Source organism: Manis javanica, chromosome 8 (genome assembly GCF_040802235.1).
Source record: "Manis javanica isolate MJ-LG chromosome 8, MJ_LKY, whole genome shotgun sequence".
Taxonomy (NCBI): domain Eukaryota; kingdom Metazoa; phylum Chordata; class Mammalia; order Pholidota; family Manidae; genus Manis; species Manis javanica.
Genome location: NC_133163.1, coordinates 41,763,335 through 41,782,186, shown reverse-complemented (window position 1 = coordinate 41,782,186; position 18,852 = coordinate 41,763,335). Strand labels below are relative to the sequence as shown.

The window sequence follows — 18,852 nt, the reverse complement described above, 5'->3', positions numbered from 1 at the left end:
AAGTGTTTACTGGTAACAGACTAGTTCTCTTCGTGACTATGTAATAAAATGCAGAACTTCAAATTTGAGAGGAAAACAAAAATTTGCCTTGGTTACCAAGGTTTCCTCTGCATTTAAAGGTCTTAATATCATGTGATACACATAGGACTAAGAAACAGGAAGACTGCCTTTTTGTTACATTCATTCATATAAAACCCTCGCCTCTCTTGTCCTAAGATCTAAGATGGCAAAATTATAAAAACATAGGAAGCAGTTTTACGGCTGTATATAAGACTAAGAAACACAAAGATTAAAAACTAAACAAACAAAACAGGAAATGAGATTTCTGGTTTGGTTTGAGGGCAGGTACTTGGGGAAAAAGTTTTGTTTATGCTTGCCATAGAATTTGAGATAACCCTAAAAATAAATATAAATCCCTAAGTGGGTGGTGAGGATTAGCAGACGCAGTAACACAAAACCAAACATAGCAAAAGCCAACAGGAGAAAAGAAAATGAATCCTTCTTTCATGACTTCTAGCTGTTTCTCACCCACCTGCCCTCCACCCCTCCCCAGGAATTCCACTGCTGTTAAAAAAAAGCAAGCATTTTTAGGTAATGGTTTGTATCTTAACTTTTAAGCCATCACACTTAGGGTATATAGCAGTATAGCAAAGTGCCTAATAAATATTAAACTATCAAACAAATGCACAATATTGTTTAGTTCATTTCCTTTTCCCCTCCAAAGCAGGTTAAGTCATGAAATCAATTAAACAAGATAAAAAAAAAACTATAGGAGAAAACATTGGAGTACACTGTACTTTCATTATTGTGTATGTGTGTGGGCACCTTACACAAAATAGAAACTTTACTACAATGAAGTTAATCAGTGATCTTGCTTAGCTATTATTCCAAATATCTGTTTTACCAGCCAATAAAAGCAATCAGAACAATTGTTCAATGAAAGTGAGGTAGGTAGGACATTAAAGCTTCTGTCAGAATTTGATCCTGTGGGATAGGAATCCAATGGTATAGGAATACCAGCAGCTTTCTTTAGTCAATGTCTGAGATTTCTGATTTTCAGGAATTGTTGAGTATTAGTTAATCTTCTGATAATATGTACATATCAGAATTATACTCAGGAATTTTTATTTGAAAAATATGGCACTGGATTGAAACCATTAAGTATTAAGAGGTATAAATACTTAGCCCCATGCCACTTACACTCTTAAATTAAAACAAACATTCGTGCAGAGTAATGTATCCAAGGACATAACCAATGAGAACAGGCTTATGATTAGAACACAGAACATCTGGTTTTCAAATCTGGTATTTCTATATATTAGGCTACTTATTCAATCAAACATCATGCTGAACTCCTGGGAAAATATTCAGAATTTTTGACCTAACAGAACATTATCAATTGCCCATTTTAGCTCTATAAATGACTACTATGAGCCTGATAATTTATCTCCTCATTTCCCACCTTTCCCATTTCTTTTAACTCTATAAAGGCTACAACCCTACCAGTATTACAGTAACCAAGAAGCAAATAAGTGTTCTTGTGTAATATCTCACCTAGTATCCATTTTTAGACTTCTTTACTTTCATGCCTAGAGGCATTATGGTAAGAAACATGTACTTATGGCATGAAATTTTGAGTTCAATAACTGATTGAGCCAGGTGGCTTGTATATTCTGTTATTGGCAGTAAAACTTCACAAATTTGGACTATTGTGAAAGGAAGATAAATGGGTGGGCAGATCTATGAAAAATTACTGTCAGAAAAGCAATCTCTCTGGTGGTTAATTAGGTATACCATCTTTAAAAAAATAATAGGAAAACATTCTAATGAGAATTCTTGACCTGAGGACAGTCTCAATGTTCTACTCTGTGTAACTGTATCTGACCCTACTCCTAAAACTTCAGGGGATCTCATTTTAAGTAACTGATCAGGCAAGATGTTCCTCATGCACAAACAATGATGAAGCACATTTTTAATGGTACAAATCTGTCCATTAAATGTCACTTTTTAGCTTGTTATACCTTTTGAAAACTTTCATTCCACCAAAGAGTGCCTACTAAGTGCCAAAGCTTATGACAGGTTCTAAATTTATAAAGGTGCATAATGCACAGTTCTCTGTTAGGATGTCACAACTTAGTAAAGGACATGGTAAGTGGATAAAAACCTGAAATGCAATATAGAAAGTATATGGAATTCACATGGATAGACTACCTACAGTTGTAGAGATACCAAGGAAAGCATTACTTAAAAAATAGCTTTCTGAATATGTGATGACAGAGCAACATTCCAGATGGTGGGAGAAGTATGAGTATGAATAAAGAACTGGGAAAACACAGGGCTTGTCCAGGGGAGCCACGCCATATTTAGTGTGACTACAGAAAATAATACCTGAAGGGAAGAAGTAGGAATAAGTTTGGAGAGAGGTTGTTATGACCTTCAGGAAGGTCTAGAATGGGAGGCAAAATGTCTGGATGCTTTACTTTTGTATATACTAGTGTATTCTTTTAAAATTCTTGGAATGACAGACACTCTGTAACAGCACTATGCATACCACCACCACCATCACCACCACCAAACATCTCAGTACTTCCTAAATAATACTTGCATCATTCTAAGCACTTTACATGTATTATTGACTCATGTAATACTAACCCCAACCTTGTCAGGCCACTACTATTATTACTCCCATTTTACAGATGGGGCAGAGAGGTAAGAAATTTGCTCTAAACCACCCTTTCCACAAAACATCTGGCCACACCTACACATTCTAAAGCTGGAAGTATCTGCTTTCCCTAAACAATTTCTAAAGCTCTCATTCTAATGGGAGCATGGAGAAAACCTATAAATCCTGTAACTCGAATGAATTCATCTTTGAAAAATAAAGAGATATCTAAGGCAAGGAATTAATTACACATAACCGGTCATTAAAAACAGAGAATACTGAAAAAATAATACAAAAATGTTATGTTTATGAATGTATTATTTTTTCCTTAATCTATAAACAGATGATCTCTTTTTAACTCAAAGCTAGCACTATAATGGCAAAAATTTGTAATACCTAATTATTTAAATGAGATCAAAGAGACCCTTGATATATGTTACAAAGCAGCTCAAATTTCATAAGCTCATATACTATCCTGAAAGGATCAGGTTTTAGAAAAGTAAGTTAAAGAGCCTAATCAAAAACAAAAAAGGGGAAAAGAATTATTCTGAGTCATACTTAACCTATCATTTAAAAACTTGTTTTTTGGTAAAACAACATCATAATGTTTTCCTTGCTAAACAGCAAAAAACATTTTTAAAGCCCTAGGTAAAAAAGGTGGAGAGACCATTGGAGATTAAATGGTTAAACTAAGCTCTTGGGAAACACTCAAAAGTTAGCTTATTCCAGGTTTTGATAGGTATATTTCTGTTAAAGTCTTCCTTATGCTGAATGCTTAAATTTCATCTGTTAAAATAAAGTGGTTTCCAAAAACAGGACAACTAACATGCTTACTTAGATTTCAGTATTTAAAGAACCTTGGCCAAACATTCATGTTCTGAAGACACACATCTGTCACCTCTCTGTATTTTGTTAAAATCAAGCTAAAATAAAACAAAACTTAGTCCACTGAAGGAGAGAGAGGGAAGGTTTGAACAATTTAAAAGTATACACATATTTTTAAAATGCTGTCTTAAAACTATTTTCAATAATGCAAAATTGACCTCTCTTTAGTATGAGAATCACCTGGTTTCCCTGCACTTATTTTACTTACTAATCCACTTTAACTTTCTTCATGTTGTCTTTTACATATCAGAAATAGGAAAGTCCCGATAAAAGCACCAAAGTGTAATAGAAGAAATGGAATTAAAGTCAAAACACAGAAAACAATATGAGGTTAAGCATATGCCTTGTTCCAATTAGGGACCTCAGCAGCATTTAACAAAAAGAACAGATGCTTACTGGACATTTCAAGTTCTAACTAGCATGTTTAAACTGACCTCATCTTCCTTACTAACCAGTGGCCTCTGCTGACTTTCAAATTGGTTAATGGTATGATCTATGCCCTGCTCTTTAAATTCTTGAGTGTTTTCTTTCAACTGGAGGGCAAATGCTGTCAGCTCTTTTTTTTTTCCTTCACACTATCTTGCTCATCTATTCCTTTGTCTGTTTGCAGGTCCTACTCCAGTTTCACCTCAGGCTGATACCACTGCAATAATATTTTAACTGTTTCTCTACCTCTAATTTCTGTCACTGTAACCAAATAGTTTTCCAATAATCCATTCTGTATACATCATAGCCCTCTCTGTCTCTATCTAAAAACCTCAAAAGAAATAACTAAAAAGGGAAGTTGTCTGTATGGAAAAAAAACTGCAGCAAATTACTAGTAAATACGTAAAAAAATTCAAAGAATTAAGGTATAAAATATCAATAATATGTAAATGGACATAAGTCTTACAAAGTCAACTTTATTACTAAGAACCAGTAAGTAAAATAAACTATAAGCAAAGGTCCTACTTCACTAGTTAACAACAATAAAAACCTTACAAAGAAGTAAGACTCAACTTATTCTGCATCTACTAAATTAGCAAAAGCGATTATATAGACTACCCAATGGCGGTAGCTAAAATCACAGGGAGGGTGACAGTATAATTTGTAAGTCTTTTGGAAAACAATATGGTAATGTTTCAAGAGTCATAAAAATGTTCATACAATGACTTTTTTCATCAATCCTAAAGGAACAGTCCGTAAGATAGAAAATGCTGTCTACTGTATGCACACGGATGATACCGGCAGCACAATTACTGAAGAACTAAAAACTTAAATGGTCGAGCAACAGAAATACGAAGTTAAAGATAAAACAGTTTAATGGATTACTTTAAGGTACTAATATTATTATGGAGACTGTGCAGTCACACTGAATGCTTGTTACAATGTTACAGGAACAAAGAAAAATAAAAGCTAAGAAGACTAAAGAAAGAATACAGACAAGGAAGAAGGAAATTAAACATCTGTGTTAAGGTGGGATTAAAAGTGATTTTTTTGTTGTTTAGTTCGATTTGGGTTTGTAAAATTTGAAAACAAAAATAAACTTCATTTTCTGCTCACATGCCTTGCAAGGCCTTCTAAAGGCTCCCAAACCTGTAGAGGGCAAGCATTCCACATAATTCTGATGCGCAACTAATTCTAGAAACATTGACAAGCTGGCCTCAGACAATTTTCCCAATGTAATTATTAGTCAGTCATCCTCTCCAAAATGGTTTACTCACTGTCCCAAACATAGCCTTCCATATATAATTGCATTCTTGATCATAATCGCCAGTCCAAATAGAATGTCTTTTATTTTTACATATTATATTCCACTAACTTTGAAAAGCCTTGAATGACTGCTAAATACTTATTTCTGTTTTGCATTATAGAACAATTTGTCTTTAAAAACAGATTTGATTGTATACTGAACTTTGACAAATCTATTATTCTCCTGAGCCAGGACTTAAATCTTTAAAAACTTACCTAAATTGACTGAATTTTTTGAAGTAACTGTTTATATTATCTATCCCCATTATTTCCTTCCTTTTATTAACAGTAAGCTCCTTGAGCACAGATTCTTGCCATGTAGGAACGTCACTAGGTAATCTAGATCAGCTTGAATCCAAGTACCAAAATACACTGTCATTTTAGTTTGAATTATATACGAAAGATTATCTATATAACTCCATGTGGCCATAAAATCAGCAGCGACATCTAATAGGGCAAAAGACCATATAGAGATTGCAAAGGTTACTTTGGTTACAAATAAACAAATTACATAACTTCCCCCAAAATTATGAAACCATCAGGAAAGCCACATTCAGCAATCTATTCTACTTCTCAACATACAGACATGTGCAAAAATAAATGTACAGTGGAATGAATTTTATCATTTTTCAAAAAAGATATATATATAAAATAGTTACATGTCCAATCTTGATTGCAAAAGAATAGCCAAGTAAAATTGCATACCAGAAACAGAATTTTTAACAGACAGCAAATCCTGGTCTTTTAAAACTGGAACATCTTCATTTTTCCACAAAATGAGGCTTACTCTAAAAAACAAAGACTTCTTTTAGTTTTGAATATACTATAGACCACACATTCCGAATGGACTGCTTTATAATTTCCTTAAAGAAAAAAGGTTTCACTTTTAAACACTTTAACTGATATTTCTATACGTCAACTATTTCACCACTGATTAAAAAAAATCACGAAAATGTTTATAATATTCAATCATCAAAAAATTCACAAATGAGAGCCACATGAATGGCTAAACCAATCCATAGGAATGTTCCAGTTTTGAGATGTCAGTCTAAAATACCATGTCAGGAAGCTAATTACATAGCCTCACTCAAACTCTGGACAGAATAAACGAAGTATTCTTTCAAAACAGCTTTTCATCATAGAAATGTTTTTAAAAATTTGACAACTTTGGTTTTACAGGAAACAATCTTATCAGTTTGTGCTCACCTGAAATTGGTCACAAAAACCAGTATGATCAAATTCATTTTCTTTCTTTTATACCTAAGATGTGGTCTAGTATAGCTGTTCATTTAATATTCATCTACAGTTGTTTCCCATAAAGATATCATAAAATCCTTAAATACTTATAATGGGGTCTCTAAATCTGTAGTAGCAATTACAAATCAATTCAGTATTAAATACTTGGAACATTAAAAAATGTTTCAAAGGTAAGATAGCTTATGTGGAGCATCATGAATTCTAAGAAAATTACTTTTTTAAAGTAACCATAAATTAGCTTATTTCACATATTTTGCACCAAAAAGTACCTACACGTTCCTTAGAAATACTGACAGAGCACCTATCATGTATCAGATAGGGAAACAACAGTGATTAAAACCTCAGTTGCTGTCCTCTGGGAGTGGAGTCTCCAACTAGGGAAGAGCCAAAGAACTGCAGAGTAATATGGTGACAGAGGCATGTTTAAAGGGTCCTGTGAGGGTACAAAAGCACCAAGAGGAGGCACATAAGGATAGAAAACTTTTTAAGGAAACAAGGAAACAAGAAAGTGGTTCAAACTCAACTAACTATACCATAAAATCAATTGGTTTGGTTTGGTTTCAGTAGCCTCTAAATGTCACTTCCATTCAGCCAAATGTTTTGCCATACTAATGCCTAATTAAACTGAAAAATAATTTAGTTTTAAGAATCACTCCTAAGGTCAAATAATAACCCTCAAATTAATTTTTCTGTGCATTTGACTTAAAGACTGTGATAATTCTACTTGAAAAAAACAGAGACCCAAAAGAGAAAGTTCACAAAATAAAGCTAAAGAAAAAACAGAAAACAGAGGGAAAAAAGTAAAAAGGGGAAAAGGACAACAAAAAATTTGAGTGCAATAAGAGCTAAAGCTTTTTTATGGACAACTGTACAAGAACTAAAAACCATGATCCCTTTTGCCTTTTATTTCCACTTCTGGGAATTTATTCTAAAGATATAATCAGGGATGTGAGGGAAGATCTAGATACCTAGACGTTTTAGCCAGAGATGGCAGTTCTTAGGCAAAATCTTTTATAGAACATAACCAAGTACATTCAGACATATTACTACTATTACAGAAAAATCAGGAAATCAAGTTATATTAATTAAAGTATACCTACCCTACAGAACACTATGCAGTCATGAAAAATGCTTTAAGGGCAAAATACTTTCCATGTTCCCAATATTTTGCATGAATAAAACATGAGTGACAAAATGAGCACCACTAGAATGACCTTTATTTTGTAAAATGAAATCAGTGAAAAAGAAAAACTATGTTAGCATAAGCTGTGGAGGGAATACAGATTTTTGTTTTCCTCATTTGGCTTTTTAGTAATTTCCAAATGTCCACTAAAGTGTTATTTCGATTGGATAATACCAGTTTTAAGTTGAGTAGTGGAATTATAGGTGATTTCCCCCTGGGAAGTTCAGTAGTTACATTGTTTTATAGTTTTCTCAAGGAAAAAAATAATCGCTTCACTTCTAAACTCTTACTGAAATCTTTTCTATATGCCAAATTTTTAAATAGGGAGAAAAAAATCATGAAAATGTTCATATTTTTCTGTAATAAAAATATTTTAAGAACTAAAAAACCCAGAAATGGGAACCACGTCAACAGGTAAACAAGTTCGTAACTAGGCCCTAATTTTGAGATTTAATCTAAAACATCACCTCAGGAAAGCTAATAATAAACAGACTCATTTAAATACCTGATCAAAGAAAACATCGTTCATCTACCATTCTTCCACTTTGCTATTGATGGCTCTACTTTCTGGTCTACATAGTACTGATCCATAAAATACTTTTCCAGGCAGCCTACCCAATTCTAAAAATGTTTACAGACATTACAGCTCACCTCAGTTATACTTCAAATATTTGTGACTGAGAGGTCCTGTTTTCTTCAGACCAACTGCCAAAAAAATAAAAAATAAATTCGAGTTATTAAATCAATCATTAGAAAACAGAGTGTTTTACGTCACGACAGAGGTGTTATGAGGTTAATTTTAAGCAGCTATCCAGATCAGTGTGACTAGGTCAACTCAACAGAAATACCAATATACATTTCACTTTGATAATAAGTACCTATGAGAAAAATCACTTTATGAAAAATTGATTCAGCTTTACTTAAGATGTTCCCTCTTTGGATAAATTAGTCAATGTGGATTATCGACAATTTTTTGTATTTTATTTCATTCCTTAACGCAACTTGTCAATTCATACGCTATTTCCAGCACTTCAGATGTTTTTCTCTTACATTTGACAGAACACAAGATTTTTCTACTAGAACAAGATCAATGGCTGCCCTGATGGAAGTCCTGTCGGGGAGTCCTTTTACCAAAGGTGTTTTCAGTCTGCAAAACCACTGCTCTTGCCTTCCAAGGAGTTGTACGAGCCCTCTGCAGGAGGCGTAGCCGCCCGTGCGCTAGTGAATTCCTCAGCCGAAATCCGGGGCTGGCTGTTTGCTCATGGCTACATCACGGGAAGGGCACACGGAATCGTCTCTCCACACGCAGGACGTGTCTAAAAACCTCGTCTCCCCGTCTAAGGGAGGCAGTGGCACTAGGTTGGCGACTATGACAAGTTCCCGAAACGCACTTCCAACGGAAGAAAGAACTTTTCCAAGAGGAGCTGAATCCATACTCTCACACTCCCGAAGAGTCCCAAGGACCAGTCCAGAGAAAGACGTGTGCGTCCCCTTCCGCCTCTTTCTCTACGGCGGCGGGAGAAGAAGCCTCGCCCCCTTTCATTCCGCCCCCTATTCCCCTCCCCGCCGCAGCAGCACTTACTTTCCCATGGCTGTCGCGCTGCCCCTTCACTTCCGGTGCCGGTGCGCTAGCGCTGCGCCACCCCCAGTCGGACCACCATAGCTTCCAACTGACCTTTTTGACAGGCCCGCGACTCCTCGGACCTTCACTAGGTGCTGTCTTGGAGGGAACGGTGGATGGGTGCCGCGCTAAAGATGATGCTACGGGGAACAGACTCTGATCTTACCTTGCCAGAAACATAAAACGCGATAGAGCGACATCCACTGCTGCTCAGACAAAATGGCGCCGAGAAGGCGTCTTTGCGCAGGCGCTTTGGAAAGAGCGTGCCCCGCCCCCGTGCAAATCCTGGCTGCAGCTCTGGGTTCGGTTTCCATGGGACACCGCACCGCCAATCCTCGTGCCGAACTGCTCTTCCTGACCCTTCAATTTACCAATCACTGCTCAGTCAAGCACATCCGGAGTCGTTTCTACCAATCGTTTTACAGGAGTTTCTTACTCAATACCTGATTCTCCAGTAACGTTAGCCTTCGGAGACAGCCAGTCAGAAGTGGAAGATGCCCTACCTGCTGTTTTTCGCACCAATCCGTGAAGTTTCACAGTTACATCCAATGAGGACGGCAGGTAACGAGCTCCAATCCGAAGCTCTTCGGCGTCATGAGCAGCCAATAGGAGTTCGTGCAGAAGCGAGTCTGCTCAACAGCTTGTTATTTGGTGGATTGTGGCAGTAAATCGGACGAGTGGGGAACCGGGCGCAGGAACTGCCGCCGCCGCTGCCGGGAGTGGTGCTGCCCGGACAGGGGCCCACGGGGGTCGGTGGGGCGGAGGACACGGGAGCTGACAGCGCGCACTTACCCTGCAGTTGGTAGGTGGGGAGAAGGGAAGCGGAGGAGAGTGAATGGACGGAGCAGCAGGAGCAGCTCGTGCTGCTGTCTGGTGTCCCGGTGCAGTTGGGAGCTTTGGAGGTGGGGAGGTGGATGCTAGGCAAGCTGTGCTGCGAGCGCAGGGGAAGCGGCAAGCCGAGGAGCAGGGGCAGCAACTGCAGGAACTGCCGCCGCAGCCGCCTCCTCGGCCGCTGCCCCGGGAAAATGGCTGTGGGGCTGGCCGCGCCGCTAAGTTAGCCTCCGCGCGTTGAGGAGCGGGCTGTTTCGGGGAGCCGGCCCCCAACTTCGCTGCGGAGTCCGTGGCAGGACCCGGAGCACCGGGGACAGGCTCCGCTCTGGGCTGTACAAAAAGTTGAGGCGGGCGCGGGGAGGAGGCGGTGGCTGCCGCTGTGCGGCTCCCTTCCCCTCCCACACCCAGTCCGGGCCACCTCCCCTCCTCCTCTCCGCCCCTCCGGCCCCCCTCCCCCTCGCGAGTCGCCCCTCGCTCCCGCGCCTCCCGGCTGAAGGCCTCGGCCCCTGCCCCTGCGGTGAAGAAGCGCTTCTCCTCCCTGACATGGTGCAGAGCGGAGGCAGGAGAGCAATGGCGCCGTGACACTCCGCTGCCGCCACAGCGGGTCCGGGGCGGGCCGAGGGGGCCGAGCGGCGGAGGCGGGGCCCGGGCCGAAGTCGGGGTATCCGGGGGGCGGCGGAGCCAGGGCGCGGCGACCGCGCCTCTGGGGGACTCGGGGAAGCGCGCACGGCTCCCTGCCCTATTCCCGAGCGATCCGTCCTGGGACTCAGAGTTGAGCCTTTCGGGTCAAAGTGGCGAGCGAGGCTGGGGCGCGGTGGGCAGCTGGCGAACTCTGGGGCGGAACGGACTGCCCTTTGGCGCCCGTGGGGTTCTCGCCGCCCCTTCTGCTACGGCATTGGCTGCCCTCCGAGAGGATCGTATCCTTTCGCTGGTGAGGGTTCTGCCCCTCCCCGCGGGCATTTGTTTACTTTCTTTCCCTGGGTCGCTCCCCTCTGTTGACTGATTCTGTGCCTGTCTTTCCCCTCCCTGTGGTTCTAGAGACGGAGACGATAGCTCGTTGAGCTGGAACCCCACAGATCACCAACAAAAATGAAGGTAAGTGGAGGCAACGCTGCTCTAAGCCTCGTGCCCTGGACACTGCCTGTCGTGAGGCTGCAGCTGTGGAATGTCGTTTTTTTTTTTTTTTTTTTTTGCTACTCATAATTGATTCCTCTACTAAGCAGCGCTTTCCGAAAATGAGGACGTATTGAATGGGTGAGAAATGATCATTGTGTCTAAATGCAATCAGTTCGGCCCCTCTCTGAAGCAGTTAAAACTGTGGAAAGACTGCTGCAGCCTTTCCATTGTTGTCCATTGGGCTAGTATTTTTAAACACTTCCTGTGTTGGCAGCAACCTTTGCAGAAGTAAAGCTCTTGTACTGTTTTGGTACTTTGGGGATTTTTTGAAATTTTTGTTCTTCCCTAGATCCAGTGAGATTTTCCTAAGGAAGGAATATGTGCATTGTGTAAGGGAGATACCATTTCTTCTGGAGATAGGGTGAAATTGTGTGGCTAAAATATTTGAAGGTGAATTAAAACTTACAATTATTAGTTTTAGTTCAATTATTATAGTAAATATTTAAAAACATTTATCCTACCTAAAGTATTTTCTAAAGATAACTGATATTGCAAACATCGTATATGATGTTTAAAAAGAAAAGAAGGCATATAGCATTCTGTAATGCTGGGCATTGAAGGTTTAAGGTCAGATATTTATTGTTACAGGTATTTCTTTTCAATTTGCATTATTTGTAAATGCACTTACTTTAAAAGCTACTCGATTCGTTACTCATTCATTGTTGTGATGTATTAAGCTCTGAAATACAGTTTTTTCCCAAACTTTGTATTGCTTTCCTATTTCCTTGAAGTGATACATGCCCCCTTCTTTAATGTCACTTGGGAAAAACTCACTGGAAAATGAAAAATCATTTTGTACTTAAAAGTATACCTCTAACGTGTACACTGTTACCTTTGCACTTAGCAATGCTAAATCAAACTTGTTATTAACACACTTGTATGAATACTCTTTTGAAAAAATGGGTAAAAGTGACAGATGAGGTAGCTATCATTTTGTTACTGTTAAGATTAAAATGAATGGTGGTAGGAAATTTCTCACATCTTTCAATGTATCATTTTGATCAGGGCCATTTGCTAAAAGTAGATGTTTCTTAGTAAAGCTTTTTTTTTTTAATATACCAAGAAGATAAATGTGATAAACTAGCTTACACTGACAGGTCTTAAGCCATAATTTTATGTATCTGTATTAAGCAGCTGAATTTAGACTTGAACTTTTGCAGCTTTTAGCTAATGATTTTTCCAAATAATGCTCTCCTTTTTAAAAAGATTGGCTTCATTTCTTATGTATTCATTTATACTGTGTCCAAAAAGATGTCTTCTGTAGTTAACATTTAATTATGTATTGTTAGTGTCAATTTTAATAGCAATATTTATTTTAATTTGAAAACATACTTTTTAAAATTTAAAGCCATAATTGGATAACTTAAAGTTTTTTTATAAGGCACTATGGATATACTTTTTCTATTTTTTCATTTCTTAAATAAATTGTGGAGTTACTGAAATTTTTTGTATCTGGAGAGAAAAACATTGTATTTCTTTACTGATACTTTCTAGTTATAAATGTTTTATGTTATCAGGATATAGTTTATAAAACAAAGGTTTTTGATAAAGTTCGCTTTAGGGGTATTTTCCAAGTTATCAAAAATTTAATAAGCAAATAATGGTCTTATTACTTCAAATACAGAATCTTTGATGAAACCTGAGGTTGGAGTAGGGGAAAATAGTGACATTCACATTTTATGTTTATTTCATAAGGCGGCGGATGAGCCTGCCTACCTGACAGTGGGAACTGATGTCAGTGCCAAGTACCGAGGTGCCTTCTGTGAGGCAAAAATTAAGACTGTGAAAAGGCTGGTAAAAGTTAAGGTAACCTAACTATTATTTTTTCTAATGCAACAGTTTTATTAACTTTGGATTAAAGAGACTTGGGGAGGGGGATACTGCAAATCAATATTTTATTTATTGAATCATTACTTCACTTATTGAATCATTACTCTGAAAACACTGTTACCTACAAAATGATGGGAAAAACGCATTAAGAATTGAGAAATGAACTCAGAATGGGAAATTACAACAAAATGCTTTCATGAAAATATGCTCATAATACTTCCTGTGATTTGGATTTTTCCTGTTTGTCGTGGCATGTTTACTTAAGCTGTAATCTATTTTCTCCCCTTTCATAATGTTCAGGTAGAGATTTCAAATGATAAGGGAAAATAATACAGGGAATTATATTTTAAACACGGTATTAAAAAGATTTAAGAATTTTATTTGTAAGATGCTTTTACGACCAGAAAAAAAGTTAACACATTATTTCTGTACAATATTCAGAAATAGAAAAAGTACTGAAGGATAAATACCCATAGCTTCTTTTCAGAAATACTATTAACATTTTTGTTTCCTTCTAATAATTTTCCTATATAAATGTTTTTAATATTACTTAAATTACAAAATTAAACTGTTCATTAAAAATATTTTTAACATTTAGAGCTATATAATAAAAGTTCATGAAAGTGTTCTTTGATACTATACAGATCTGATGTGGTCTACCAGATTTTGTGCTGTGTCTGTTATAATGGATCATGCTGTACTTTCAGTTTTGCAGTTTGTTCTTCACCTACCTATCTGATCATTTCCAACAAGAATTAAGCATCATGAAAGGAAGAAATATTTGACTTGTTCTAGCCCCAATACCTAGAGTAGTGCCTGATACATAGTAACACTCAAAATATGCTGGATGAATAAATGATTAATGCAGTGATTCTCAAAAATGTGGCCCTTGACCAGCAGCATCAGCCTTAACTGGGAACTTATTTAAAATGCAAATTCTCAGGCCCTACCCCATACCTTTTGAGGTCTTATGCATACATTTCCTAGAATTTGTTCTTATTTGGATACATGCTCTATTTGGATAGTTACCCTGCGTATTTGGGAGAATCTGTAGTAGAAAAGAGCGCTTACTTATGACTGAATTGCATATCATGATTATTTTTCAGGTTTACTTTATAAAGAAACAAGAGTCCCAGTTTTAATTTGTTTACCTTGATTGTAGGCAATAAAATTTGGTACTGTTTTTTTATATCCTTGGTGACAGAACCTTTTGACAACTTGTTGATTTGTTGATAAAAAGCAATGAAGGCAGTTTTAAGCTTTTGCAATAATCACTACAGATTATAAATCTTCTGTAGTTAATTCAACAAACATTTATTAAGTGTCTGTAATATGCAGTGATGTTTGCTAACTGTTGGGGGTAGACGACTCTAGCCTTAAAGGAGTTCAGGGGTAATGAGAGAGACAATAAACATAAATAAAAGGCAATGTAATAAGTATTATAACAGAAGTTAGCCACCAGATCCTAAGAAAGCATAAAAACTTTGTTACAGTGTTACTATAAGAGTATTGTTTTAAAAGTAACATACAAATTATTGTGCAAATTTATTTTTCAGGTACTCCTGAAACAGGATAATACTACACAGTTGGTGCAAGATGACCAAGTGAAGGGTCCTTTAAGAGTACGTATGTTGTACAGTTTGAAATCTGAAGTGATAAATTATACAGTAAATTCATATAGTACCTTACTAAATTTTACATTTGTAGATATACTTAAAATGTTATATGAATGTTAATTAGAAAACAAAAATACAAATGTGTTATATACTTAGTATTATATCATAATGGCTGTATCTTTAGTTGAAAAGCATTAAACATCTTATAGGAAGATAATTTTATATAAACATGTTTTCAGTCATCTTTTATTTTGAATTCTTAGATTAAATACCTCATTTTGTTTTTTACATTGCTGTCATAGATGTTTAGCCTGCTAAGTAATGTACTCGTATAAGTCTGAATTTTCTGTTTTTTGAAATTAACCAAGTAAACTATGTTGACTTCATAATTCAATTTAATGAATACCTATATTATGTTTTCCATCCATTTCTGGCCATTTGTTTATGTAATAAATCTTTGTTATGTCAGAGTACCACTTCGGTTAATATCTGATATACAAAGGTCTGGAAGCTGAAAGAAGGTCAACTGGTCCATCCCTCTCTCTCCAGGTGAACCTTTATCTAAAAGGTCCCTTACATATGATTGCTGAATCCAATATTCAGTAGTTCCATGAAAGAATATTGAAGCTATTTTTGCTATCTTATAGCCTTTTGGTTCATATATTACACAATTTTCTTGAAAGCAATGCGACATAGTAAAAAAAAAGCTCTGAACTAAGTCTTAAGAGATTAGTTCTTATCCTGGACTCTTTGCAAATTATTTTCTCTTTCTGAGCCACAGTTTTCAATGCATAAAATAGGGGTAATAATAACTACCTTACTCATGCCAGTGCATTTTGGGGCTCAAATTGCATGATAAATATATGAGCACTATAAATGATAAAGATCTAAGTTAATGTAGAATTATCATAAGTATTATTCTTTTTAACCCAGGTTATATAGTTGGTGGGAGTGATTTGATTTGTTTAAATTTGGTGATGAAATTTCAATTTTGTGTTTAAGGTTGGTGCTATTGTTGAAACAAGGACTTCTGATGGATCATTTCAGGAAGCTATTATCAGCAAGTTGACAGATGCTAGTTGGTATACTGTGGGTAAGTAGTTAAGTAATTTACATAGGATTTGATTTGGGGATTGCATATGCCTCCATTTTGTAAATACCCTGAGTCATTAAGTTAGCAGAGAGTATGTATTCTTCCCTGTCAATTTACTTGATACAGTTGGCTAAAATTTTAGTGAAAGTAATTTGGCCACTCTTGGCTGTTTTATCCAAGAATGTACTTCTTTTTTAGGTTACTTTGTATTTCTTATTAAGAAAGTTAAATCGTTACTTTTTTTCCCATAAGAAAAGATAATCCAACTTAGTATTGTAAATAATCAGTTTTTTACCTTTTCTGTAATTATAATTAAGATTGCATAGTTGTAGTATAACTGCTGCCTCTTTTATTTAAGGATGATACAGATACTACCACGAAATTTAAAAACTAAAAAATTATGACTCCATTCAAGCCTAGATGATCAAAGCTTAATTTTTGATTTCTTATAAGTTGGGGTCTCTTAATAACACCTTTCAAGAAAAAAATAAGTGCTACTAATGTGAATGCATTCTTAACATTCCATGCATTAATTTATATGAGCTTTAAAAAAAACCTTACTGTAGTAAGTAGCAACAAGTGTCATAATACCTGTAAATTGAAACCTAAGTGTGTAGTACAGTTGACTCAAACAACATAGGGGTTAGGGAAACCGACCTCCTGTGCAGTTGAATCTTGAGTATAACTGATTCTCCAAAATCTTAATTGATGTCCTACTTCCTGATAACAAACAGTTGATTAACACATTCTGTGTATTCTTAAAAGTAGGCTGGAGAAAAGAAAATGATTTTTCAAATTGTTGAAAATCTCCAGAAAATTTTCCAATATACTTATTGAAAAAAACCCATATACAAGTGGACCCACGCAGTTCAAACCCATGTTCAAGGGTCACCTGGACTTACATAATTACTGTCATTATGTTAATGAGAATAGCAATGATTGATAACATTTCCAAATCTCCTCTCAGTACTTTCAGACTGCACAGTCCTGTGGATGATATCCAACCCTTTGTTTCACTGACCGTCTCCATCATTGTTTTACACTTGCTTCATGGTAGAGATGGTATAATTACAGTGTTGTGGCTTCCTTGTAGAAGGAAAAGAAATGACCCTTTAGGTTTACTTTTAGTTTACTTGATTTGTTGCTTTCAGCCAAAGTCATTCATCTCTAGTTGATGCTTAAAGGTATGAAAGACATGCTTTGGTTAAAAATTGTACTTCCTGTGTTTTACTCTGTGGCTTCTATTAATAGTAGCAATTTGCTGTATGTAACTATTTTTTAACCATTTTTATTCTCCTTGGGCCTCTTTTAAAAGTTAGTGTTGGTTCACAATGATACGATTGTTCTGAACTGTACATATTTTTTGGAAGCTTGGTTGTGGCTATTGATAGTTATTACAGATTTAAAAACTAAGCTTACTGTTAGCTCTTAAGAGTAAGTAGATAATATTTTATATTAAACAAAGCAGTGGTAAAATTTACAGGAGATGTGTGCAAAATAATGGGAAATTATATGATACTAATATTGTATGTTCAAATACAAATATTGCATTCTATTTGATACTTAATATCAAGGTTTCATTCACAATACTTGTGAAGTAAAATACACATGCTTTTACAGAAGCAGTACTTTTCAAGTTTTCACATGTGGGTTTTTGCACTTCAGTTATAAATAGTGATACCTATTCTTTACATGAATAGCATTTTAGCATTTCTGAAAACTAGTTGTTACTGAGCATTCTCTGGGGTGATTTTCTATGATTCTGGGGTGATTTTCTATGATAGGTAATTAAAGAAGAAATTGTATAATTTTTGTTCTCAAAGAGCATAGAATCTTAACTGCATATAATTCATGTATCAGGCATTAGTTTACTTAAGACTCAGTTGGTGGTTGTTTTAAAAAAAAGAATTTGAGGATTTGAGACCTACTAAAAATGTCCAATTTAGTAGGTCTGGAGATGGCAACCCTAAAATCTTTTTATAAGCATATTTGGGTGAATTTAATACAGGTAGTACAGTCTTAGAATAACAAGCCACAACTGGAGAAACAGAGGCTTATTTAGGAAAAATTCAAAATTCAAAGTATTTCAGATTTTTGCATTGTGTTAATGAAAGTGTGTGACCTAAAAAATGTAAAGAGTTAATGTTGAATGTTACGAGGCACTATTCACTTACGTATACTCAATATGGCACTTGGCTTTAAAGAATGTTGAGGTATTGAAGGATGTAGACCTCATAAAGAATGATTAATGTAAATGAGCTTTAAAGATGGCAAAATGAAGTGTGTGCTCTGTCATGGTCACACACCTCTATTTTTCTTTAATTGAGCACCTACTACCTATTGGGTTTAATTGCTCTTTTATGGAATTTTTCTTGATCTCTAATTCCAAGCACAATATTATATATAACCAGAAAGTTATAAAAAGTATTAATGGTTTCCATGGTATTTTTTTTATTTTAAGAGATCTTGAAACTATGTCCAACTATCAAAAATGAAACAAAAGAGGATACCATACTACTTGTTTGGATCAGATAGTAGTTACCATTGGCGACCAAAAGTTCTCTAATGAGTCAGTGATATTATTTCCTTCTTATGAATTATAGGTATTAATTTTTCCTATTATAGCAGAATAACCAACTTTGAAAGAGATGATGGATATAACATTACTCAATTTTTAAAAATCTAATACCTTGCTCTCTAATGGTGAACAATAAATAGCTCTACCTCATGGATTTCTTTGTGGTTTTTTTTGAGCCTTGAAAATATTTCCTCTTCCTATCATAAAGCAGTGCTTCCTAGCATATTTTACTCATTTGGTTGTTCTTATACTCGCACTAAAGATAAGGAATCTGTAATATATGGAAGTGTGGTATTATCTGTCCAGTAATATATGTAATATATGGAAGTGTGGTATTCTCTGTCCAGATACCAAAAGGTATCAAAATTGGGATTAGAATTTGTATTTCT

General features: G+C 36.3%; 1 protein-coding gene across 7 annotated transcripts in view; it reads left to right on the top strand.

The window, feature by feature from the left end:
• The first annotated feature begins 10,000 nt into the window (after window positions 1-10,000).
• ARID4A (AT-rich interaction domain 4A) overlaps window positions 10,001-18,852 on the top strand; it is a 63,126-nt gene continuing 54,274 nt past the window's right edge. For 6 of the 7 annotated variants that reach the window (XM_073242337.1, XM_017681253.3, XM_073242335.1 and 3 more), the window contains exons 1-5: window positions 10,001-10,141; window positions 11,209-11,265; window positions 13,042-13,152; window positions 14,733-14,798; window positions 15,795-15,885. In XM_073242337.1, coding sequence (XP_073098438.1) covers window positions 11,260-11,265; window positions 13,042-13,152; window positions 14,733-14,798; window positions 15,795-15,885 — 274 coding nt within the window. In that variant the 5' untranslated portion in view covers window positions 10,001-10,141; window positions 11,209-11,259. Of the gene's footprint in view, window positions 10,142-10,955; window positions 11,102-11,208; window positions 11,266-13,041; window positions 13,153-14,732; window positions 14,799-15,794; window positions 15,886-18,852 lie in introns of those variants that run through there. The other variant, XM_073242333.1, reaches the window with a different exon arrangement.